The sequence below is a fragment of the Rana temporaria genome, chromosome 5 (genome assembly GCF_905171775.1).
Source record: "Rana temporaria chromosome 5, aRanTem1.1, whole genome shotgun sequence".
NCBI lineage: Eukaryota > Metazoa > Chordata > Amphibia > Anura > Ranidae > Rana > Rana temporaria.
The window spans coordinates 151,633,226-151,660,474 of NC_053493.1; the positions used below are offsets into that span (position 1 = coordinate 151,633,226).

The following is a 27,249-nucleotide window of genomic DNA, read 5'->3' on the forward strand; positions in this document are numbered from 1 at the left end:
TTCAAATGGGGCGGGTACCATTTAAATTAGGCGCGCTCCCGCGCCGGACGTACTGCGCATGCTTAGTTTTGAAATTCCCGCCGTGCTTTGCGCGATGTGACGTAATTTTTTAGAACGGCGACGTGCGTAGCGTTCATTCGTATTCCCGGACGTCTTATGCCAAAACAAAAAAAAATTTAAATTTGACCCGGGAACGACGGCCATACTTTAACATGGCTCGACTAAAGTTAAGCCATGTTAAAGCAGGGGTAAATATGCGACAGGAAAAAATTACTAGCGACGACGTAAAGATGGGAAAAAACGTTGTGGATCGCCGTAAATCCTCATTTACATACCCGACGCAGGAATACGACGCAAACTCCCCCCAGCGGCAGCCGAAGTATTGCATCCTAAGATCCGACGGTGTAAGTCAATTACACCTGTCGGATCTTAGGGCTATCTATGCGGAAATGATTCTATGAATCAGCCGCATAGGTACGACAGGAGATACGAAGGTGTATCAGGAGAAACGCCGTCGTATCTCCTCTGTGAATCTGGCCCTAAGTTACTGCCAAACTTAAAAATTTTAAACATAAAAAGCCATTCCCTAAGACAGTGGCATGTAAATGTAACATATGTTATACAATTCATATACTCACACAGAAAATATATTATTTGTCTTATTATTAAGCTAACATATAAAACTGCCAACACTACTGAATGTACCATAGCAAGTAAATAAATGTAAGGCCTTGTTCACATGGGCGTACTTAAGTATAACTAAAGGCAAAACGTTTTTTTTTCGGTTTTGGATAGAGGGGAGAGGGGTTAGAACCACTGTCAGTTTTTAAATGCTGTTTGTGCCCCTATTAAGGAGACCCCCCCTCTCTATTTGTCCTGTTTATCATTATCGTTGAAAGTGAAAGAAAAAGAAAATCACAAATTGTGGGTTGTAATAGTGGTAAAACCTTCCTATAGGGACACTAGTTCTGGTGACCTGGGGGTCCCAATTGATTCCCTTAATTTGCAGGGATTTCCTCTCACTTCCTGTTTTCTATGGGACAGAAAATCTCTGGAATGGGACACAGATGGCAAAAAAAAAAAAAAATCTGGCAGAGATTATAACCCTCCCTTGCTCTATCCAAAATAAAAAAAACTTTTGCCTATAGTTCTACTTTAAGCATACACCCGTGTAAGGCCAGTGTTTCCCTGTACAGGATACACAGGTATTCCTGTGCATCCGTGCACATGCAGTTCTCTTTGTGTCTATTGGGACGCAGTGGCTGCATAGATAGAGTCACCGCATCCATTTTAAAATATGTCTGGGTGCGGGCACGTGTTTCTAAATCCACACTGTGTCCCAATTGAGATGAATGATACTGCTTGCACGTGAGTTGCACAAAACATCTGTGCATCTTGTGTGGGAAAACACAGCCCCCACAAGAGTGTACAAGTGAACAAGGCCTACATTTCAATTCTTGACACCTTGTACTGTATGCAAAAAAGGGGGGAGTTGGGACTTTAAATGAAGCACAGTTAAGTGCCTCCATCCCGGTAATAGGTACAATCGAGAGGGAAATTGGGACTTTAAATGAAAAAATAGAATGGTGGACGTAAAAATAAATAAATAAATATAGTAACATGAGTCTGGGAATAGTAAAAAATATATTTCGTATATACATAATTTACATGCACAAAACCTTCACATGATGGAAAAATATATACATAGCAGCATATGATTGCAATATTGAGTATATAAAAAATATTTGTAGAAAATAGTATGGCAATAAAATGCCAAAGGCAACATGCTCGGCACCCGCATATGAACCTAGGTAGATCCACTGAATAATATATGGCAATATATAGTAGGTAGGTAAGTGGAATTCCATATAAGGTGTAACTGTAGCATCAGGTATAGCTCTACGCGTTTTGTGGATATGTCCACTCATCAGGAGCAGATGCAGCAGAATTCCTAGGGAATATTTAGAAGGTTTTAATGTTATTAAATAGTAAGCCAATATAAATAAATAAAAATAATATAGATATTAAATAAATCATGGATAATCAGCCAAACACACTCACTCGTTGTCTAGGTTGGTGAGTGTGTTTGGCTGATTATCCATGATTTAATATTTATATTATTTTTATTTATTTATATTGGCTTACTATTTAACATAACAATTTAAAAAATGCTGAAAAACACATTTTTTTGCGTTTTTGGGGGAATTTTTGAGCCATAAGCTTTAGTGGGAGTATAGTTTTGCTAAAAATAAAAAAAAATGAAAAATGCTAAAAACCCTACTGTAAAACTAAGTCTACAGCTACAGCTTTCTACAGCTAACGCTACTGATGTTTTTTTTTATGACATCCAGGGTAGATGAGGCCTCATAGTGACTTCTACTGCATGTACAAACTGCATATGTTGTGAAGAGAATGATTGTTGATATCTAAACAATTATCAAGCCAAGATCAGAGTGCAGAGTTAAGTTTTCATTAAAACCTGTGCCTCGGAACAAGCAAATTTACAACATTTTGCAAATTAGCAAGGTATGGATATTCACAGCAATACAGAATAAGTACATTTTCCAGTTTAACACAAAGTTAACACAATGTTTCCCATTTCCTGATGGAGTTTAATACAGGGATTACCCAAATGAGCAACATGTGGACTTATCATAGCAAGCCGTTTGCTATGATGTTTAAAACAATGAGCTCCCATAGAAGTCAGACAGTGACTGGATACATGAAACTGCCACAGGATGATCCATCTGCCAAACAATAACATAGATTTTCACACTTATATTGCCTGAGTGTACATGTCTGCTTCCAAAGCTGCAGCCCCGAAGGCAGCCTTATCTTAGGGGAGCAACGGCTATGGGCTGTGAAAATTCAGCTGATACACCTTTTCCATTGTGATCTATCCCTTGTTGATATCGCCACAGGTCTAAAGGTACCTAAAGACATCTCTGTCATCAAATAATTCTGCTGAAACTGACAGGATAAAATGATGATTATCTAATGTCTATGGGCACCTTTTGTCTATTCATCTATACATAATTATACATAATTATACATTTTCTCCTGAAGCTGTACTACAGATGAAATTTGAGATTGCAAAGCCTAGTTGTGGCACAAAGTCAGTGAAGCATCTCTTCATGTAGTGACAAATAAGGGTCTAAAGCTGGGTTATACTACGAGATTAGAAGGGAAATTCCTTAAATGAAATATGTAATAATAGAGAGGAAGAACATAACATGAATTGAGAATGTTGAAAACCATTTTGAGTGCTTTAAACTCACCATTGGAAGTTGTGCTGGAGGCAACTGCCTTCTCACTCACATCGGTCCGAGTATGGCCTTTCACTAGAGAATTCTCTACTTTTTTCTTTTCACTCATAGTAGTGCTATGGGACTGTGCTTCCATGTTGACTTCTCATTACTCACAACCTCCCTGTACGAAGAACTGCACAAAACATAAAAGAGGATCCAATTAAAAATGCAGAAACACATCACAGTCTGTATATCCAGAACACTCTGGTATGCAAAACATGTTTCAGTTTTCAAAAACAGTGACACCTTACATTAAGGACTGATATTCAAAGAAAACATGCTCCTCATGATAAACATACTAATCAGTGATTATGATATCTTTGGTCCATTCTGAGGAACACATTGTTCTTTTAGGAACAAATTTTTAATTTTCATGAATTTATCAAGATGCAGTAGTTAAAGAGGGGTTGATATACTAAAACTGAAGAGTGCACTGGAAGCAAGAAATTTAAAGTAGAACTAAAAGGAAACAATAAAAACAATTCAAAGGCTCTATTTTGCAGAAAAGACATCCCATGTATCTTCTGCAATAAAACAAACTCACTGGCCTCTTCACATGCGCAGCTCAGTGTACATTCTCGGCACATCTTGGTACTGGAATAAACATAATTCCATGCCAGCCAATCAAGATGGCCAAATACTCTGTACCTTGTAAAAATCAGGAATAAAATGTTCACACCAATGACGAAGCTAGCAAAGCATATATACAGAATATATAGAGAGAGCCATAATAGCCTTAAACTAAGACCAAATGACAATTTAAAGTGATTGTAAAGTCTTGTTTTTTTTCTATTAAAATAACAAACATGTTATACTTACACCTGCTCTGTGCAGTTGGTTTTGCAGAGCAGCCCAGATCCTCCTCTTCTCGGGTCCCTGTCTGGAGCTCCTGGCCCCTCCCTCCTGTTAAGTGCCCCCACAGCAATCAGTTTGCTATGGGGCACCCGAGCCAAGCTGCAGCTTTGTGTAACCATTCAGACACAGAGCTGTGGTTTGCCCCCTCCCTCTCCTAATTGGCTAACTGAGTTTGATTGACAGCAGCGGGAGCCAATGGTGCCGCTGCTGTGTCTCAGCTAATCAGAAGGGATCCTGGAAGGCCTAGGCACTTGTAGACATGATAGAGATGGGGCTCAGGTAAGTATTAGGGGGGCTGGGGAGCTGCTGCACACAGAAGGCTTTTAATCTTAAAGGAGTCCAGCCTAAGCTCATCCGGCTGGGCTTCTTCTATGGGACACAGGAGTGCAATTCGTTTTGCACTCCTGTGACCTGTTTTCAGCAGAGAGCGGTCTGAAGTCATCTCTCCGCTGACGTCACCAAGATCAGTCTAGGCACCGCTTCGTCCCGACTTCGGAAGTCTGGATATCCCAGGTGCCTGGACTGATAAGCGAGCTGCTGAGATGGCCACTCCCTGACCCTCCACCGCTTAGCACTACGATTAGCATAGAGGAGCAGAGCAGGTGAGCTGCTGACTGGCAGGCAGCAGCTCTCCACTCGGGAAGGTGAGCAGAACAGAGTCATTTGCGGTGTCTGTGGCTCGGTTCTCAGTGAAAAGGTGGCGGGGGACAGATGCTGCATCCACCTAGTTAAGCATAAATATGGGATAAAAAAAATACTTCTTGTTTAATGCATAGAAAAAAAAACTGTTGCCTTTACAATCCCTTTTAATCACAGTATACAGGTAAAATGATGGGCAAGTGGCTGCTGCTGGATAATAGGAATTGGATGTATGGACACTGCCTGACAACTTGTAACTGTATATGGGCACACAGTAGAATACTGGCATAATCACTGGACGTCCACCTCCCCCTTCACTTGTGGAATGGGCCAAGGTTTTTAACAACATAATGGTAATCGAAATATTGGTGGCTGAGAATAGTGCCGATACAGAAAAAGTTTAAACTACTTGGACCTGCTGGCAAGCATATAGTGAGAATCTAATTTCCAAGCTCTTTTTAATTAACATCTAGTTCGACACTTATCCTGTACATGTTTTTGGGAGATTCTCAATTGGTCATGGGTGGAGTAAGTTTTAGAATTTTTAATGCCTGGGCTTCTGTGTTTGATTTCTTTTGGTTGCATATGTGACACATGCACAACTTCCTTACCTGCTATGTTTTTGATATTGTTCAGTTCTCTGGTATTATGTTGACATTTTGTCTCCCAAGGCTTCCTGGTGTTCCAGAGGCCCAATATAACCTGCTTGGATGTACAGATTGATTTTGTATGTGGCTTTCCATTTTCTCTTTGAGAAAACTATATATGACTTGAGTCTGTACTATCTACCTAAGTTACTTTGTAATTGTTTTATGTTCACTGAACATTTGTAACCGACTCTTCTGAATTGTTAAACTATAATGATAATAAAAGCTTATTTGACAAAGAATACTGGCATTATGATGTGATTTAAGGTGTAAAAATATCTAAAGTATAGTTTGGCTGCAATCACACCAAGAAGCATGCTTCTTTAATATGGGGCCTTTCATCTTCGCCCAAAAAAGATTTGGTTCTCCGTATTTGAGTGGCTGAACAACACTAATCCAAGACAAGGCCTCAATTTTTGTATTTAAAGAAACGGAACAAAATTTGAGTCTGCTAACAAAGGACTATTTTTGTGCCCATGCCTTTGCAAGATTTAAAATTCAGGTAAAAATTATTGTTTTAAGTTAAGACACACAAAAACATTGGTATCTCCTCCCTTTTTAATTAATTATCAACCAAGTGCAAAAGATAGGCAAGCAACTTTTTCAATGCTTATTGTTGTTTCCATATCTGATATACTTTCATGTTTGATTTGGCGTTTCATAGTCTTGAAAAAAGATGGCCAACACCAGGAATTAACTTTTATATCAGTTTCTGGGAAGAATAATACTATAAGAGTTGTCTAAAGAATGCTTAAGCACCCAGGAAAAATGCAGAAAACAAAAAAGTAATGTGATGAATACATATATTAACCCTTTTGCTTCCAAACCAATTTTATTTTTTATTGTTCACAAAGATATAAAAAATTGCATGATTGGTTTTAAAAAGTATTTAAAACCCCTAAGCATGTGTGTATCTGTCAAGAGAGTAGAACAACTCAATACCCCAAATCATCCACAGGTGATAATTTAAAAAACCTTTCTAACAGTCAGGAAACAAAAACAGGTAAGGGAGGGCACACATTTTCACCTGTAAAAGTGATCGCTTGACTTTACAGCCATTTGTGACACTATTACCCTATAGCCAGAGCCTGCAGTGTGTGTTTAAAGGGCAACAAACCCTCCTTTACAGTCAAGGAAGCTGCCATATTAGCCTATGTTTGATCTGCATTTGCCATGGTGCTCCACACCAGCTATCACACCAGCCATTTGATGGCTTGATAGTCCAGCTGAGAGCTAGTATTCGCACATTTGTAACTGTAGCATGTCTTGTATGCAACTATTTTGGGAAACATTTAAATCAGTGCTTGTGAATAATTATTTTTTGCATCACAAGCAAAGGGTTCAATGATTACCAAAAAAGGGAGTGGGGTGGACTGGTGCATTGTAGTATTTCACTGGTAAAAAAATGAAGAAATGAGCAGGACTTCTGAGACTGCAATGGGCAATATAAAACTCATACTAAAAGTAAGCTGTGTAGATTTACTTACATTGGCTATAATTTCTGTATAACATTAGTAGTTCAATGATTGATTTTACTTCTTGCCAGGAGATATTCTTTACATCACTCAACATTCTAAACCAGTTCATGGCTGGAAGCAATAGTAATAGTTGTAGTAATTGAAAATAAAAGTAAATAAAACATAATTTATGGCAAGTAGCCTTTTTTAGCCAGTGGTTAATGTTATTTTGCTGACAGCATAAAAAAATATTTTTATTTTGCAAGAAAAAAATTCTTATAGTACAAAATGTAATTTTAAAATACCTATTCATACTTTAATAACTAAAAAAAAAAATCGAATTTATATATGTTATTACAGTCAGCTTCAGTAAAAAAATAAGAGCACTACAATACATGGACTAAGCCTTCAATATAAAAAAGACAGTATTGTATGAGACTAGCAGCTACAATTCCTGTATATGTTAATTTAAAATGAAAAAATACCTTAACTAATAAAAAAAACATACCGTATTTTCCGGCGTATAAGACGACTTTCTGGATGCAAAAAAATGCATCCAAAGTCGGGGGTCGTCTTATACGCCGGTGACAGTCTCCGTGCTGCGAGCGTCAATGATTTAAAAGCCGCTCCTTCTCCTCAGAGTGTCCTGTGATAGGCGGAACACAAATCTTCCCAGCAGCGCCTCTGTTCTGTGTTCCGCCTATCACAGATGCCTTCTCATCCTCGGACGAGATGAGAAGACGTCCGTGATAGGCGGAACACAGAACAGAGGCGATGCTGGGAAAATTTGTGTTCCGCCTATCACAGGACAGTCTGAGGAGAAGGCGCGGCTTTCAAATCATTGACGCTCGCAGCAGGGAGACTGTCACGGCCTGCTAGTCGATTCAGAAAAACGTGAGTGATTGCACTGTTCACACGTTCAGGCACAGTGGGGGCAAGTGATGGCACAGTGGGGGGGGGCGAGTGATGGCACAGTGGGGGGCAAGTGATGGCACAGTGAGGGGCAAGTGATGGCACAGTGAGGGGCAAGTGATGGCACAGTGGGGGCAAGTGATGGCACAGTGAGATTTGAAAAAGCCTGTTTCTGTCAGCGGTTCTGGCTACCCCTCAGCTTCCAGAAAGACTAGTAGGAAGGGGGTAGTCTTATATGGCGAGTATATCCCAAAACCAACATTTTTCCTGGAAAATTAGGGGGTCGTCTTATACGCCGGAATATACGGTAATCATTTTTACACCCGTGAATTCAATATCATAGCTTGTCATTACCTGTTACTGTTCATGAGAACTGAACATAAGGCTCATAAGCTGTGAACTTTCTTATAGGATAAACATTCCTTGCTTAATGCAAACATCTTTGCTCTCCTTCACACAACCATGGAGAGACCATTCCTAATTCTCCTTCTGGCATTAACCCAGTGGACAATTCATTCCAAACCTTTACTTATATCTAATCCCTCTGCTACCAGGAGTATGGTTAGAGGTCTGTCTTCCTTCAAGACCATCAGTGTAATTACTTTGTTGTGTTATTACATTATTTAAAATAAGTGCAAAAGGCTCCAGAGTCTCACTGACTGCACTATTTTGTGTAAAACCATACAATGCTTTAAAGGGGATCTTTGGGGTCCCAGATAATTAGAAGCTAGTGGGTAACTGAATTGTCCTGTTTCCACCCAAATGATGGTACCTGATTGAACTTTGGTTTCATTCAGGAATGAACATAGGCTCTAAAAGGCTTGTTGTAAATTGCTTCCTGCAACTTATCAATACTACTAGCTCTACAATTACTCTGCTTCATGGTTTGAAAGCATAGAAACAAGAACTGTAAAATCAGCCATGCCTAGATGTTCAATGATAACCTTTCTACTCTGAGGCTACAGCCTTAAAAGCCCTTTCACACCCATCAAATCTTTTGCAGTGGATTTAACACGCGTGTTACTTTATGAATTGGCATGCACTGTATTACAACAGCCCATTTACTTGAATGAATCCCTAATTATTATTATACATGATTTATATAGTACCAACAGTTTACAAAGCGCTTTACAACTTGAGGGTAGACAGTACAAATACAATACACCTTTAAACAGTAGGGATCAGAGAGCCCTGCCCGTTACAGCTTACAATCTAAGAATGCCCCACAAAAGTCTTACCACATGCTGCATACTGCAACGTACATGCATCAGGAAATTGTATTGGGGTGCCATTAACAATGAATGTAAGAGCAGCACACCAATGCACGTTATGTGCCCCTCTACCCCCTTACTCCTTGAAACCACCCATTTGTGTTTTTTTTTTACATACATTTTTACTAGGACTGTGGAAATTAAAGATTAATTCCTTGATTAATCATTAATTTTTGATCGGTACTAGTGGTGCAATGGATCGTAAATTATCCGTGATCCGAATGGGTCACCATATGTGGATCTGTACGCCACGTGATCTGCGGAGCTCCACTGCTGCCTTGGCCATAGAAAAGCTCCTGGAGTGGCGGCCATCTTGGTCCATCCCGCGGCGGCCTAGGTGAGCCTAGAGCGATGCGCTGACATCATCACCCGACCTCAACTGCTCGTGTTCAGCCGGCTTCTCTGGTAAGACTAAGCAAGCACTAATCTTCCTATACAGTGGGGGAGATGTGGACCATATTACAGTTGTTGGAGATGTCTGTGGATTACAATGGGGAGATGTCTATGTATTACAGTGGGGGAGATGCCTGTGGATTACAGTGGGGGAGATATGGACCATATTACAGTGGGGGAGATGTCTGTGGATATTACAGTGGAGAAGATGTCAGTGGATATTACAGTGGGGGAGATGTCTTTGGATTACAGTGGGGAGATGTCTGTGGATAATACAGTGGGAGAGATGTCTGTGGATATTACAGTGGGGGAGATGTCTGTGGATATTACAGTGGGGGAGATGTCTGTGGATATTACAGTGGGGACTATATATGGTGGTGATCAGAAAAATGTATGTGCATTATAATTAATCTAAATTAGTCGATTAATCTATTTAAAAAAAATGGATTAATCGAACACGAAAATTTTAATCAGTAACAGCCCTAATTTTTACAGAAGTCTTTGGGGTGGTCATATGATATGCAGGGTCCTCCTTCTATTCTCTGTGATGGTCAGTCTTCTATTATGCAGAAAGCATTACTGACCTGATGACATCACTGCAACTCTCACTGAACTGTGAATGCAGGGTGCTATGTGATGTGGGTCCATGACACACTGCACTCAAAGAAAGTAAATTAAATGATGCCAATCATGAAGAGCACAAGCACTAGATAGAGCCTGCAGGGTCAGTCCAGAGAAGGTGAGTTCTGCAGCAAGAGCTGCATTTGTTATAGCCTTCTTATGTAAATGAGATCAGCCTCATGGAAATATTCTTAGAAATGTGTATTAAGGTTTAAAATAAACTCTTTCTGCTGCTTGTTACTGGATACACACATGGGGACAGACATTATTGCCTATTGCATATGCAAGCTGTGCATGCTACCTATTGATCGTGTACAGTAAATATGCTGTATTGCTCTTTCCTTCCAATGCAAGTCTATTAGTCTGCGTTATGACTAACTGAACACTACACAATCTACTGTATCTCTAGGTAAATCTACTATTTCCTTTCAAACTATGTACACACAAAACCAGATCCATCCCTTAATCATTTTAGCAGGCATTCAGGAATGCACCAACGTGCCCCTCTGGAGGAAGGAGGGGGTGATGACCATGGGGTAAGGAGCATAATTTCTTTGTCAAAGTGGTTGTAAAGGCTCAAGGTGTTTCATCTTCATGCATTCTATTCTCTGTCCCCCCCTAAATACTTACCTGAATCCCACCTCGATCCAGCGATCTGCACGAGAGCCTCGACTCTCTGGGAATGCTCCCTCTCCACTGGCTATCAATCACAGCCAGTAAGCTAATGAGGAGAGAAAGTGTGTGTGAATGGACACGCAGAGCCACGGCTTGAGAACAAGCTAGTTTGGGTGTCTCTCTTGCAAGCGGCTTTCTCTGGAGGCACTCGGCAGGGGCCAAGAGCGCTGGCGAGGGACGCGAGAAGAGGATGTGGGCTGCTCTGTGCAAAACCATTGTACAGATCAGGTGATTATGAAATGTTTGTTATTTAAAAAAAAGTGCTTTCTCATGGCCACTCCCAGAGATAGGGACAAAAGCGGGAATAAATACAATAGCAATAAAATACCCGCCAGAGCTTTTAACACCATTTCCACTCTATACAAAGCTTAACTACTTCAATTCAGGGCATATTATTCCCCTTCCTGGTCATGCCAATTTTCAGCTTTCAGCACTGTCACAATTTGAATGACAACTGTGACAAATAGTGCTTTCTTTCGATGGTATTTGACCACTACTTGATAAATAGTGTCCTTCGCGCTACTAATGAGTGATAGGTGAATATCACAAAACAAAAAAGTGAAAATGCAGCAAAAACTAGCAGTGTTTACAGTACACAAAAGTAGAAATAATTAAAAGAATTCTTGCGCATAATCTATAAATACATAAAATAGTATCGCAATACAGTAAATCAAAGTGGTGGTGTTAAAAATCAATATATAACTGCACAGAAAAAATGTCCTTAGTGATAAAAGCAGCTATACTGCCAAAGAACAGAGGAGAAACTGGACATCCACAGATCTTATAAATAGATAGATACTGCACTATTGGAGGCCCTCTCTGTTCTTTACTTCCCCTCCTGTTCTTCTTACCGGAGCTATAACAGGGACTGATCAAGGAGTTTGGATTAAGCTGTGGCACTATCTATGAGCCTGCAGAAAGTTGGAGAGTCACCAGTTGAAGTGTGGAAAGTGTAGATATCGTTTGGTTTGTGGAGGTGAAGCGCTCTATGAGTATCCTTGTTGCTGATTAAACATATTGATGAGGTGAGAGTTCTGTGAGACCAGACACGCTTGGGATCAAGCCATTTTATCTATCTATTTATAAGATCTGTGGATGTCCAGTTTCTCCTCTGTTCTCCTCTTTGGCAGTATAGCTGCTTTTATCACTAAGGACATGGGGCCAGATTCAGGTACAAATGCGGCGGCGTAACGTAACCCGTTTACATTACACCGCCGCAAGTTTTCAGCGCAAGTGCCTGATCCACAAAGCACTTGCGTGTAAACTTACGGCGGTGTAACGTAAACCCGTCCGGCGCAAGCCCACCCAATTCAAATGGGGCGTGTACCATTTAAATTAGGCACGCTCCCGCGCCGGACGCTCTGCGCATGCTCCGTTCGCAATTTTCCCGCTGTGCTTTGCACGAAATTACGGCGCCCGACGTGTTTGTGAATGGCGACGTGCGTAACGTACTTACGCCAAAAAAAATTTTTAAATTCGACGCGGGAACGACGGCCATACTTTAACATGGCTGGTGTAAAGTTAAGCCATGAAAAAGCTGGCTTAACTTTGCAACGGGAAAAAACGACTTGCGACGACGTAACGACCGCGCGTACCTTCGTGGAGCGCCGTAAAAGCTAATTTGCATACCCGACGCTGGAAAACGACGCGAACTCCACCCAGCGGCGGCCGAAGTATTGCATCCTAAGATCCGACCGTGTAAGTCAATTACACCTGTCGGATCTTAGGGCTATCTATGCGTAACTGATTCTATGAATCAGCCGCATAGTTAGGACGGGCGGATCACAGAGATACGCCGTCGTATCTCTTCTGTGAATCTGGCCCCTGATTTCTGTGCAGTTATATATTGATTTTTAACACCACCACTTTGATTTACCCTATTGCGATACTATTTTATGGGCCAGATCCTCAAAAGAGATACTCCGACTTAACTGCTGTTCAGTCTGTGTGTAACTTTGGAAACGATCCTCAAAAGGCTTTTTCCAAAGTTAGACAGAAGATCCGGCATGTGTAATTGAATTACACTGCCGAATCTTAGGATGCAGTACCGCATCCGCCGCTGGGGGCATTTCGAGTCGAAATGCCGTTGCTAGTATGCAAATTAGCACTTAAGGCGATCCACAAAGCTTTCTAGCTTCGTTTTTGCGCCGTAAGTGTTATTTTGCAAGTGTAAAATTAGGGCTGGTTCTACAAAGTGTAAACTAGTCACACCTTGTAAAAGCCCATTCCAGCGACGGCATTTGGTATGCTTTCCCGAGGGAGAACTCCACGGCAATTTGTAAAAAACAAAACCGGCATGGGTTCCCCCCCAGGAGCATACCAGGCCCTTAGGTCTGGTATGGGTTGTAAGGGGACCCCCCTACGCCGAAAAATCGACGTAGGGGTCCCCCTACAATCCATACCAGACCCGTATCCAAAGCACGCTACCCGGCCGGCCAGGAATGGGAGTGGGGACTAGCGAGCGCCCCCCCCCCTCCTGAGCCGTGCCAGGCCGCGTGCCCTCAACATGGGGGGGTTGGGTGCTCTGGGGCAGGGGGGCGCACTGCGGGCCCCCCCACCCCAGAGCACCCTGTCCCCATGTTGATGAGGACAGGACCTCTTCCCGACAACCCTTGCCATTGGTTGTCGGGGTCTGCGGGCGGAGGCTTATCGGAATCTGGGAGTCCCCTTTAATAAGGGGGCCCCCAGATACCGGCCCCCCACCCTAAGTGAATGGATATGGGGTACATCGTACCCCTATCCATTCACCTGGAGGCAAAAAGTAAAAGTTAATAAACACACAACACAAGGCTTTTTAAAATATTTTATTATTCTGCTCCGGACGCCCCCCCTGTCTTCGTTATTAGCTCTTTTACCAGGGGGGGCTTCTTCTTCCACTCTCCGGGGGTCTTCTCCGCTCTCCGGGGGGGGGGTTTCTTCTTCCGCTCTCCGGGGGGGGCTTCTCCGGACTCCGGGGGGCTTCTTCCATCTTCTCCCCTCTTCCGCTCTTGACTCGGCGAACCCCGGTTCTTCTGCAGCTCTCCGGTGCCTTCTTCTTCAGCGCTGGCTGCCTGCTATGTTTGTGTGTTAGCTCGATTTCAAACAGGCAGCCAGCGCGGTCTTCTGTGGCGTCAGGGTCTTCTGGTCTTCTGTTCTTCCGATGTTGCCTCGTCGCCTGTTGTCGCTGTAATGATGGAAGCGCGCCTTGCATCCCATTTATATAGGCATCACCGTCCCATCATGCTCCGGCAGGTACCCACGTGGTGGGTGCCTACCCACGTGCACCCACCACGTGGGTACCTACCGGAGCATGATGGGACGGTGATGCCTATATAAATGGGATGCAAGGCGCGCTTCCATCATTACAGCGACAACAGGCGACGAGGCAACATCGGAAGAACAGAAGACCAGAAGACCCTGACGCCACAGAAGACCGCGCTGGCTGCCTGTTTGAAATCGAGCTAACACACAAACATAGCAGGCAGCCAGCGCTGAAGAAGAAGGCACCGGAGAGCTGCAGAAGAACCGGGGTTCGCCGAGTCAAGAGCGGAAGAGGGGAGAAGATGGAAGAAGCCCCCCGGAGTCCGGAGAAGCCCCCCCCGGAGAGCGGAAGAAGAAACCCCCCCCCGGAGAGCGGAGAAGACCCCCGGAGAGTGAAAGAAGAAGCCCCCCCTGGTAAAAGAGCTAATAACGAAGACAGGGGGGGCGTCCGGAGCAGAATAATAAAATATTTTAAAAAGCCTTGTGTTGTGTGTTTATTAACTTTTACTTTTTGCCTCCAGGTGAATGGATAGGGGTACGATGTACCCCATATCCATTCACTTAGGGTGGGGGGCCGGTATCTGGGGGCCCCCTTATTAAAGGGGACTCCCAGATTCCGATAAGCCTCCGCCCGCAGACCCCGACAACCAATGGCAAGGGTTGTCGGGAAGAGGTCCTGTCCTCATCAACATGGGGACAGGGTGCTCTGGGGTGGGGGGGCCCGCAGTGCGCCCCCCTGCCCCAGAGCACCCAACCCCCCCATGTTGAGGGCACGCGGCCTGGCACGGCTCAGGAGGGGGGGGGGCGCTCGCTCGTCCCCACTCCCTTCCTGGCCGGCCGGGTAGCGTGCTTTGGATACGGGTCTGGTATGGATTGTAGGGGGACCCCCTACGTCAATTTTTCGGCGTGGGGGGGTCTCCTTACAACCCATGCCAGACCTAAGGGCCTGGTATGCTCCTGGGGGGGGAACCCATGCCGGTTTTTTCTTTGAAAATTGGCATGGAGTTCTCCCTCAGGAATGCATGCCGCTGTCATTTTTTTTTTTCCCCGACGCAACTTTAAGCCGTCGCGATCCTCAAAACTCGGCGTAACGTAACTTCGCGCATGCGCAGTACGGCCGGCGCGGGAGCGCGCCTCATTTAAATGGGACTCGCCTCATTTGAATAGGAACGCCTTGCGCCGGCGGAATTTTAGTTACACAGCCTGAAATTTCTAGATAAGTGCTTTGTGGATCAGGCACTTAGGTAGAAACTTTAAGGCAGTGTAACTTAAATTGGATTTTTTAAGTTACGTCAGGTTTTTGTGGATCTGGCCCTATGTATTTATAGATTATAAGCGAGAATTTTTTTAAATTATTTGATCACTACTGTGTTTTTTATTTTTTGCGCTATAAACAAATAAAGAGCGACAATTTCGAAAAAAAACACAATATTTTTTACTTTTTGCTATAATAAATATCCCAAAAATATCCCCCAAAAAAATGTTTTTCCTCAGTTTAGGCCGATATGTATTCTTCTACATATTTTTGGTAAAAAAAAAATCACAATAAGCGTATATTGATTGGTTCGCGCAAAAGTTATAGCGCCTACAAAATAGGGGATAGATTTATGTCATTTTTAATATTTACCTTTTTACTACTAATGGCGGTAATCTTCGATTTTTATCGTGACTGTGACATTGCAGCGGACATATCGGACACTTTTGACACTATTTTGGGACCATTCACAATTATACAGCGATCAGTGTTATAAAAATGCATTGATTACTGTATAAATGTGACTGACAGGAAAGGGGTTAACACTAAGGGGCCATCAAGGGGTTATTTGTGTGTCCTAGGGAGTGATTCTAACTGTAGGGGGAGGGGACTGATGAGAGGAGGAAACTGATCGGTGTTCCTATATACAAGGAACATACGATCAGTTCTCCTCTGCCCTGACAGAACATGGATCTGTGTGTTTACACACACAGATCCACTTCCCTGCTCTTTGATGAGCAATCGTGGGTGGCCGGTGGCCATTGCGGCCGCCAGGCATGTGCACCGAGTACACAGTGATGCGGCGAGCACGCGCGTAGGCCAGAATGCCGGGAAAACAAGGACGTCATATGAGGGAGGGAGGGTGCCTGCCGCCGTCATTTTACTATATGGCGGTAGGCAAATGGTTAAAAAAGTTTTCACTGGAGTTAAGTTAAACAGTTGCCATTCACTTTTATCTAATGCTATGCTACAACAAAAAATCTGTAGGGGACAGGAGATTTTTGTTCACTTCAATAGAACAGGTATATATGTACAGAATAAGCAATTACTAATTTGCATTTCCAAACATGGCAAGTAAACTGATGCACATTTAAATAAAACCTGAAGACATGTACATGCCAGTGTATTTGATTTGCAATGATGAATAATTTAGTCAATACAACACTTGGCTCAATAAAAGACCCTTTGTGGTTATCATGTTCCCAATGCATCTTCAGAATGAGAGCTATCCATCATTTCATGTAAATCAATATCATCTCTCTACACATATGCACACAATTGTGTATGTACTGATTTATGTTGGAGCCAAATTAAAATGACAATAATACCTGTTCAAGAACATATAGACAAACTTCACTAGTCGGCTGTTTTTCACTTTACATATACATACAGTACTTGTAACAGTAAAATTAAGCACAGGTGCTTCTCAATTTTGGGACATGGTGATACTGCCCATGCAAAGGTAGATTTTGTGCATAGTAAGTTAAGCATCTAGTATCTGCTTATTCTTCCAGTGACTGGTAAACTTATCCATAAGCAGTTTTTATTTTAGTGTCTGATTTTTACATCTTTTACTATTAAATGCCTGTTCAATGGTTGTTTTATTGATTCGCAGACTGTGCTGGATCACTCACTATGTATCCTAGACAGGTGACACTTCCAAAAAATAAAAGAGTGATACCAATTAATGTGTTGCTACAGCAGTCAAATTAGTGAATTATGCAAATTGACAGTTAAAGGGTAACTAAAGGAATTTTTTTTTTTAGCTAAATAGCTTCCTTTACATTACTGCAGTCCTGGTTTCATGTCCTCATTGTTTGTTTTTGCTTTGATGTTGCTGTAATTCCTCTCTGTTCTGGACACTTCCTGGTTGTCTGTTTCATGATAACCACAGTACTGGAAGATTTCTCACTGTGGTCACTAATCGAGGTGTGATTACTGTGTGTCTAAAACCCCCTCAGCACCAATCCAGTTTCGTTTTACAAACCATCACTGCCCTCTCTTGGCTCTCTGGCTCTGTAAATCAGAGAACCAGGAAACAACAGCAAAAACTAAACTAAACTGTAGGTACATTATATGATTGTTTTTTATCTATTTTTAATCATTTTTAAAAGGAATCAGTTAACTATTATGTCTCTATACCCTGTAAACAGTCATTTCAGCTAAACAAAATTTTTCCTTTAGTGACCCTTTAAGTGTTCCTATTTGATATAGTTTATACCGTATATTTCTAGTTGGGGTGTCACACATGTTTATACATGCTACAGTAATAGAGAATGCAAAATAGTTCACATTTTAGCTTTCCAGTGAATAGTTCTCAGTCTATACAATGGCCACTGCAGGTGCGCAGATCCAGAAACTCAAACACATCTATCAGTAGAATACACAAGCGATATAGGAAATTATTATGTGAATTGTTAGCCCAGTATCACTTTAAGTAATTTAAGTAATCTGCATTTGAGGGCATCCCAGCCTGAAAAGTATTGGGATAACTAATTCCCTTTAAAGTAGCAAGAGACGACATATAATATCTAACCCCTGCCTGACACCATCTCCCGGGCCTTTAAGAGGTTCTAAATGCCAGGCATTCCAAACATGTGACCGCTGTTATTGGCGGTCACATGATTGGTAAGCTATCGATTGCAAGTATGCATTAGGAGCTTTCCTGTACCCGCCGGTTACTGCACTGGGTGCGTGCACTCAGGACAGTAATGTGTGGTCAGTGCTAATGCTAACTTTTTTACCATAGAGAGGATCCTGCTATTATCCACCACTGTTGTCTTCCATGGCTGTCCAGGCCTTTCTATGTTGCTGAGCTCACCTGTGCGTTCTTCTTTCCTCAGAGTGTACCAAACTGTTAATTTGGCCACTCCTAATAATGCTGCTATCTCTCTGATAGATTTGTTTTATTTTTGGAAGCCTTACAATTTATCACTTGCATGGATTGCTCATTTGAGCACATGATGTAGGTTCACAGCAAGAGATTACAAATGAAAATACCACACTTAAGCCCTATACACACTATCAGTTTTCCTGCAAGTTTTTCTCTTCAGGTTTACCAAAACCATGTAGTGCAAGAGCCTGCCTGATTGCATACAAATTGAAACTCTTAGGCCCCATACACACGATAGAATCCATCCGCTGAAAAATCCCAGCGAATGGGTTTCAGCGGATAGATCCTATGGTGTGTACACTCCAGCGGATCTGTTTCCGCAGATATTTATCCCCTGGGATGGATTCCAGCAGATCAAATATTTGCTGACATGCTAAACAAATCTATCTGCTGGAATCCATCCCAACGGATGGATCCGCTGGTCTGTATAGACTCACCGGGTCTATCCGTCCGAAGGGATCCCCCGCATGCGTCGTAATGATTCGACGCATGCGTGGAATTCCTTATATGACAGCATCGCGCATGTCGCCGCGTCGTAATCGGGGCGACGGCGCGACGCGTTATCGCCAGAGGATTTTGGCGCGGATTTCAATGCGATGGTGAGTACACTCCATCGCATGGAAATCCCCTGAAATCCTCGAGAGGAATTATCCGCGGAAACGGTCCGCTGGACCCTATTCGCGGATAAATCCTCTCGTGTGTATGGGGCCTTAAGGGTTGACCTCATATTAGATGGTTTTGGTAAACCTGAAGAGAAAAACCAGCAGGAAAACTGATAGTGTGAATGAGGCTTTAGAATCAACTCCAGATCGTTTACTTGCTTAATTGATGAAGAAATAATAAAGTGGCCCATACCTGGCCATGAAACAGCTTTTGATTCAATTGTCCAATTACTTTTGGTCCCTTGAAACGGGGGGGGGGGCTATTCTTAAGAGCTGTAATTCCTAAATCCTTCCTCCGATTTGGATGTACATACCCTCAAGTTAAACCTGAGTGTGCACTTTCAGGCCATATTCATTATATAACTATAGCTTGAATATGTTTTGGTGAATACCTGAAAAAATCTAAAATTGTGCCTGTGTCCGAATATATATGGACCTAACTGTATGCGTATGGAAGAGGTTAAAGGCAGCTCTCCAATCACACACTGAAAAATAAAGCCTGATTTTTTTTTAGGGCACATATAGTCTGAATAGTATTGTTCTTTTTTCATTTACGTCAGGTACATAGCTGCACTTGTTCGCACCCCCCCCCCCCCCACTGCCAAATTTGGCACTTTTGGGGGGGTGGGGGAGAGCGGGTACCTGGTTTTGACAGGTCCCCACTCCTACTTCCAGGTAAGATCGCCTTGGCGATCTACAAGGATTTACAGCCCCTCCTCCTTCCCTCCGCTGCCTTCTGGAATACACACAAGTCCCAGAACATGGTGGGACTATTCAGAAAGTGCAGCATGACTCGCGCATGGGCAGTAAGAAACCAGCTGTGAAGCCTGAAGGGTTCACTGCCAGTTTCCCTTACTTACAATGCATTAAGACAATTGACGAACCGGCTCGGGGTGCCGACATTGCGGGATCCCTGGACAGGTAAGTGTCCTTATAATAAAATTCAGCAGCTACAGTATTTGTAGCTGCTGACTCTTATTTTTTTTCAGACTGAAGCTCTAAGTAAATAGCTTTAAGTATTGCTATTGTGCACTTCTCTACCCACTTCTTTTTGTTGACAATCTGGTGATCTGGGATGCCCTGCTTGCGATACAGGAGAGATAGTCCTAAACCCACCCACTGCAAGCTTCTTACTATTTCTAAACACAGAAGCTTGGAAGTTTTAGTGCAATATGTGATACAGAAAAGAATGAAGGTTACACATCACAGACTTCAAGTATACTCCTGTTAATCCTGTGACATATTCACATAAAAGGTGAGACTTTTCAGACTTTTCACAAATCTAAGAAAGCAGAAAAAAAATAACACTGAAAAAATAAATAGTCCATTACTGGTCCTTAACCTCAACTATACCCCTAATTCTAACTTTTACTTTAAGCTGACCTGTAAACACAAATTTAAGAGATTGCTGAGAGAGCTGTTCCCAGCATGATTACAACAATTGCAATAGAGTTGAATGCATTTGGCTCCATAGCCCCACCTCTCCTGAGACTCATTTGCATGTATACAGCTGGCATTAAAAGCCCACTTTTAGGCCTCGTACACACGATAGGTTAACCAGAGGACAACGATCTGATGAACCGTTTTCATCGGTCAAAACCGATCGTGTGTGGACCCCATAGGTTATTTAACCATCGGTTAAAAAAAAGCCAACTTGCTTTAAATTTAACCGATGGATTGCTAACCGATGGGAAAAAAACGTTTGTAAGTAGGCACAACCATCGATTAAAAATCCACGCATGCTCAGAATCAAGTCGACGCATGCTTGGAAGCATTGAACTTCATTTTTTTCAGCACGTCGTTATGTTTTACGTCACCGCGTTCTGACACGATCGTTTTTTTAACCGATGGTGTGTAGGCGCGACGGACCATCAGTCAGCTTCATCGGTTAACCGACGACAACGGTCCATCAGACCATTCTCATCGGATGGACTGATCGTGTGTACGAGGCTTTAGGCAGAAGGAAGAAGGACTGGACAATCCCACCACACAGTTCTCTGGTCTGTGCATATTTAAAATTTTTATTGCAGTAAGGTACATCCACATCTGCGTTTCTTGCCATCAGCTAGCAGATGCAATAAAATCAGTGTGTGTGTGTGTGGGGGGGGGGGGGTTCCCTACTATCAGCTGCGGGAAGCAGCCCCATTAAAAGCAGCTGCAGTGATCAAGTGGGCGGATCTGGATGCAGAGTGTCGGTGGCCAGAAACGCAGGTGTGAATGTAGCCTAAAGTTTAATGCCATAGTAGCTGCTTTATAGTAGGCACCAAAAGAAGACATATTATGCCTAACGATACCACAAAAGTTACTCAAAGTCTGGCAAATGCATACACTTTGAGTCTGTATTTAGGAATGTAGCTAGCTCGGGTGTCCAGTGCTCAATTGCAAAAAGGGCGTTGGAGACACATCTATTCTTCCCATACTCCAGAAGTGGGACATTTGATGAGATAACAGAAGGCTAACTGACAAGGAAGACAAAACAAACCACCTCATGGTGCCTACCAAATCCTAGTTACCCTTCACTTCAGAGCACATTTCTACATATGTAACTTCTCATTCACTGTGTATCTTTTTTCAAAACATAGCTATAAACTAGCTGTAACTGACACTAGCACTGTGTTCCCTGTACAGATCAAATGAAACATCATCAGCATCCCATACCCAAGAACTGTACAAACTGTGTGTAGTCAGCATGTATAACATGTACAACATGTATTCATGATGATATGTCTACAGCTCAGATTATCTTCTCTATTAGAAAATGGCATGCTTTGTAGAGTATTAGCAATCTATTGATGGATATTTATATAAAAGTATGCCAAACACTTTAGCGTAGCAGCCAACATTTCAAAAATGTTAACATGACATAGCAGTGCTGAAGCAATGTAATCCAAATAAGTTATTGACAACACTGCTTTAGGAGAAAATGGCACACCACAAACTCACTGCAGTATATATTTTAATCACATCTTTTTTTAAAGTTATGATAAAAAGAAAAATTATACAAAATTAAAAACAATAATTGTATTGGTGCTATGCCAAATATGGTTCCAAAGCTTGGTTGGAAGTGCCCTATGAATGAGGGACAGTTGACAATTGTCTAACTATGAAGCACGAGCAGCTGTTTCTTCTTAACCTGCCTAGCGGTATTCCCGAGTCTGGCTCAGGGTGAATTTTACATACTAAAAACAGAAACCCTGAGCCAGACTCGGGATCGCATTGCAGGATACAGGGGAAGTTACTTACCTTGTCCCTGGATCCTGCGATATGTCCTCGCTGTGTGTGAGCTCGATCCACACAGTGGTAACTGCCGAGTGCCGCCGAGCTCCGTTACCGAGCAGCGCGACGCACGTGGGTGGATTTTCGGCGCCAAATTCAAAAAAGTAAAAACACAGTACAGATACAGTATACTGTAATCTTACAGATTACAGTACTGCATCAAAAAATTACACATCCCCTTTGTCCCTAGTGGTCTGTCCAGTGTCCTGCATGCAGTTTTATATTATAAAAACTGTTCTTTCTGCTTGGAAACTGGAGATTGTCCATAGCAACCAAAAAGTGTCTGTTTATGTCAAAAGTAGTTTAAGGCTGCATTCACACTATAACGCGGCGTACGCGGCGTATTTTGCCGCGATTTGCAAACTTTTTTTTTTTTATTACAAAACATTTGCATTGATGTCTATGCCGAACGCCGAAAGCCGCCTGAAAAAAAGGGTCCGGGACTTGTTTTCAGGCGGCAGGCGTACGGCGTTTCGGCGTTCGGCGTGAGATGTGAACCATCTCATAGACAACAATGTAAATTCGCCCCTCCAGCGGCACGAGCGTCGGGTGTAAATACGCCTAGGTGTGAATGCAGCCTTAGACCAGCTAGAAAACAGCGATAATAAATTAGAATCACTTGCAGAATTGAGCGATAGCGATTTGTGGGGAAATTCATCATCAAACACTGAAAGTAATGACAGCGACAATTCTGCAACTGAGCAAATGTCAGTGTTTTTGATTTGATTACATTATTGAATAATTTTTATTATAATTACATTATTATTTGTTATAATTATTTATAGTTATTTATTATATTATAATTTATGATTTTGTTTTTCAAACTTTATCATACCTAGGATGTCTACTAGACTCTTGTTTGGACAGATTTAAAGCGGATGTGCCACGGGAACAAAATATTAAAAGTCAGCAGCTACAAATACTGCAGCTGCTGACTTTTAATATTAGGACACTTACCTGTCCTGGAGTCCAGCGCCGATCGCAGCAGAGCACGAGCGATCGCTCGTCACTCTGCTGCTCCCCCCGCCATCCACGCTGAGGGAACCAGGAAGTGAAGCGCTGCGGCTTCACTGCCCGGTTCCCTACGGCGCATGCGCGAGTCGCGCTGCGCCCGCCGATTGGCTCACACGCTGTGTGCTGGGAGCCGAGTGTTCCCAGCACACAACGGGCGACAGACGGGATGTGACGGAATGCCCGTCTTTCGCCCGTATCGTGTGGCCGGAAGTGGGTGCAAATACCTGTCTTTAGACAGGTGTCTGCACCCCCCTCCCCCCTGAAAGGTGTCAAAAGTGACACCGGAGGGGGGGAGGGTTCCGATCAGCGGGACTCCACTTTAGGGTGGAGGACCGCTTTAAGTGTGTTATTCCTAAGAATTACAGGCCTACAATATAAAACGCCAAATTTCCATGCAAAATAATGGTACCGCTTTCAGCACCAAAAATCTGAAAGAATCATACCGCCTGGGAGGTTAAATAACTGTGTGATTTTAACTTCCCATATATCCATCACAAATATATTCTAGTTAATATTTAAAAAAACTAAATATATAGATTAGTGAAATGGTGAGATTTTGTCTGGAACAAAACAATCAAGTTCAATTTTGTTTCCAAGGGCCTGTCCTAGAAGTTGGCTTACAAAACAGGCCAGTGAGTAAGCCTCCTTGGAATGAAATATATAGTGGGTGTGAGAAAGGCGTTTATAAATCATATTCTTCAGGAAAAATATATACAGAGGGCTGACAGAGATCATTCATATTACCAGGCTACAAAGCGGCCTCCTTTGCTTCAGCATAACTTAAAAACAGAACAGAGAATATTATTATTATAATTTAGTAAATTTAAAATTTTTTGTGTATATTCACTTCCAAAAACTGAAAACAGATTCAGGGAAATAAGCACCCTCACAGGATTTTCCCCCGAACACAAATACCCAAAGTGATAAGTTGCATCAGAATAGCGGTAAACATTCTTCTTATTTTCAAAACATTAGTAAGGTCCTAGGACATTACCTAAATGCATTGAATAAGAACTTAATGCCCAAATAAGTGTATGTATTAAGTACACTTAAAAAAAATACTGAAATTCTTGAATAATCCTACCCTAATGGTACACATGCAGCTCACATTAAAGTCACATACATTCAAACAAACAAAAAGACAAGCACAAATTTTCTTCTAAATCATTTACTTAGAACTTAGGTTGGCCATACATTATACAATTTCCAGGTACAATTTTCCTTTAGATTTACCAAAACCATATAATATGAGATCAAACCTAAACACTTTCAATTTACATGCAATCAGGCAGGCCCTTGCACTTCATAGTTGATAATAAATGTAAAGGGAATTGAACAAAAAAAAATTGTATAATGTATGGGCAGCTTAATGCTACTAATATGGGTTGAAACAGTTGTCCGTGATTAGTACCCTTAATAAAACTCTTAGCTATGAATGTATCTCTGGTGCAAACAAGTTATTAATGTATAGTATTAACAGTGCTTGGTCTCAAACGGCCTGACAAAAATATACAATGAATTAAAACTATTATTATATCAAACACTAGCCAATTGTTTTGTCAGCACTCAAACTGATATGCCATAAAAAGTTGCATTTAGATGACATTTGACGTGCGTAGTTTGTAAAATAGAGCTTACATGGCAGATCACACTTTCGGCAAACAGAGAATCCTACAGCTGTCCTCTCTTTTCTAAAGAACGTCGTTTATAAACATTTGTGGTCAAAAACTGCCAAATGTCTCAAACCATATGTTTTGTAACTTACTTACTTGCCCTGTACGTTTTCACTTAAAAATAAATGTCTCTGCACAGCCAAAGCAAAGCTAGAGTTCATCTGATTAAAACATCCTGCACATGAGCTAAATAACCTGATACAAAAATGTCATGGAAAGGCTTTGCATTTGTGAAAATGTAAAGATAATTTAAGGAGTCTTAATTCAGAGCATCTCAGATTTCTTTCCAGATATACTTGTTTACCCTTTCAGCACATCTGTGTCAATGAGGAAAGACAGTTAAAAGTGTGAATGGATGCAAACCTTGGTTTGTCATCATTATAAAATATTCTACAACTGCCAGATACTTTTAATACCAACACAATAATTCTGACAACAAAGCAGGGAGGATGGGACCTACAAGGAAAGGCTATGGTGAATTCCCTTAAAGCCACAGATAGCAGCTGAGCAGAAAAGGAGGATTATGTTGAGTGATAAGGTGGGGAGGGGACTTACCTTGGACCCAGTTAGGCGGAAATAACAGCAGTAATTCTACAAGTCAGTACAGTATGCTTTCAAAGTCATGCTGGTGTGAAGCAGTGCGGGGCTGGACTGCCTGAGGGCAGTACTAATACACAGATGACTAATGACTAGGCCGTGCAGACAATGAATTTGGGGGTTGAAAACTAACAGGAACCTTGTACTACCTTGACAAATGGACTTTCACATTTCCATTCATTAAACAACCTTTGAGCACAATATTGGCTCGGGTCTCGTGGGTAATGAGCTGACACATGTTATTGTTTAGAAATAGGATATGACTTTTTTCGCTTCTAATTAATGGACTCACACCACATTTATAAAAGGAGGGGCTGCCATGTCAAGCACCAGCATGATTATCCTGTGATTAGACAAGGGGGTAGATTTACTAAGATAATTTACTTGAGGGTGATTAAGAAGCTTCCGCTCTTATTTATTTTTTGCAACCAGTATGTTGACTTCTACGAAGAATTAGGATGCAGGATTACATTGACAATAGGTATGAGCATAGCTGTATACTTGGGAAGATAACATGCTCACAAAAAGTGAACAGGTGAGCAGGCTAAACATCAAACACAATCTTAAATATGTCCATATGCAAATTTCAAAACTGCCAAAAATATGCCAAAGGTTATTTTGGCTTGATTATTTTTGTGACAATGCTCCTACAATGGTTGACAAGCCTTAAAAAGTTTGTTAGTATACTAAAAAATAAAGTTTGGCTTGCAGATGCTTATTAAATAAGTGCTTCACAGTACAAAAAAATAAATCTCTGAACTGGTACTCTAATAATAAGTCTGGCCATACAGTATACATACAGTATACACTTGTCTTATACAATGTTCCTTTAGATTTGCCAAAAACATATAATATGAGGTGAAACCTAAACACGTTCTATTTGTACACAATCAGGCAGGCCCTTGCACTACATAGTGGAAGGTAAATCTAAAGGAAATTGAAGATGAAAATTGTATACTGTATGGCCAGCCTAACCTGAAGCTTTCAAAGCAATCTCGATCAATCCTCTAACTTTCATCGGTGTATACAAAGTTATTAATTGAAGATGAAACTATAGTGGCTATACACTGATTTCTATCAAGTTTTTGTAATGATTCTCCCCTGTCCTCTAGCTCGTTCACTTTAAATAAAAAGAAACACATACATGGCCATTAAATAATATAACCATACACCTATGTGTTTATATTATTCTCTTTAAAGAGTCAAGAGGAACAGATAGATAGATAGATCGGCAAATAGAACTCAAGCTATTATTGTGTTTATCCAAGTTATGCCTTCTACATTACCGCCTGAATTTCTTTGGTCACCATTCCATTCAATGCAAATATTTCCCTGAAATCTGTGCATAAGGTATGATTTAAAGATGGCACATTTTTTTCCCTTTTACATGCTGAGTGCTGGCTTAAAACATAAAACAGATATATTTGAGACCAGGCTTTAAAGTTGGAGTAAATGATACCTATAAATGTGCTTTGCATTATTATGTGCTTGTGAAATGAAATTTCCATTTCTGTGTCATTTTATTTTCACACTGGTTTAAACACTAATCAGATGTGAGCGAGAGCACATGTAACTGCAGCATTCCTCCGCAAACCTATAATAGAGGCATCAAATCCATCAAGGCCTTTGTGTATTATGCATTCCCTCTGCATAATAAGACATGTGATTTGAAAACTTGTATTTTGGCAGGTCCTCCTCTGTCAAGAATGATGTATCTAAAGCTTCTTGAAATTAACAAGGGCCACTTATTGCAAACATCACTGCCTATAGCGGGTCCCAAAATCTTCAGAAAGGGATCTTAAAGTCGGAAGCTTAGTGGGCTCATAAAACTGTTGTTGGGGCCAGGAACACATAGCATATT

The 27,249-nt window shown here is 41.7% G+C and overlaps 1 protein-coding gene across 3 annotated transcripts in view; it reads right to left on the bottom strand.

The window, feature by feature from the left end:
* The window catches only part of GLI3 (GLI family zinc finger 3), a 300,765-nt gene that overhangs the window by 266,342 nt on the left and 7,174 nt on the right, over positions 1 to 27,249 (bottom strand). For all 3 annotated transcript variants that reach the window (XM_040353245.1, XM_040353244.1, XM_040353246.1), the window contains exon 2: positions 3,279 to 3,441. In XM_040353245.1, coding sequence (XP_040209179.1) covers positions 3,279 to 3,402 — 124 coding nt within the window. In that variant the 5' untranslated portion in view covers positions 3,403 to 3,441. The remainder of the gene's footprint in view (positions 1 to 3,278; positions 3,442 to 27,249) is intronic.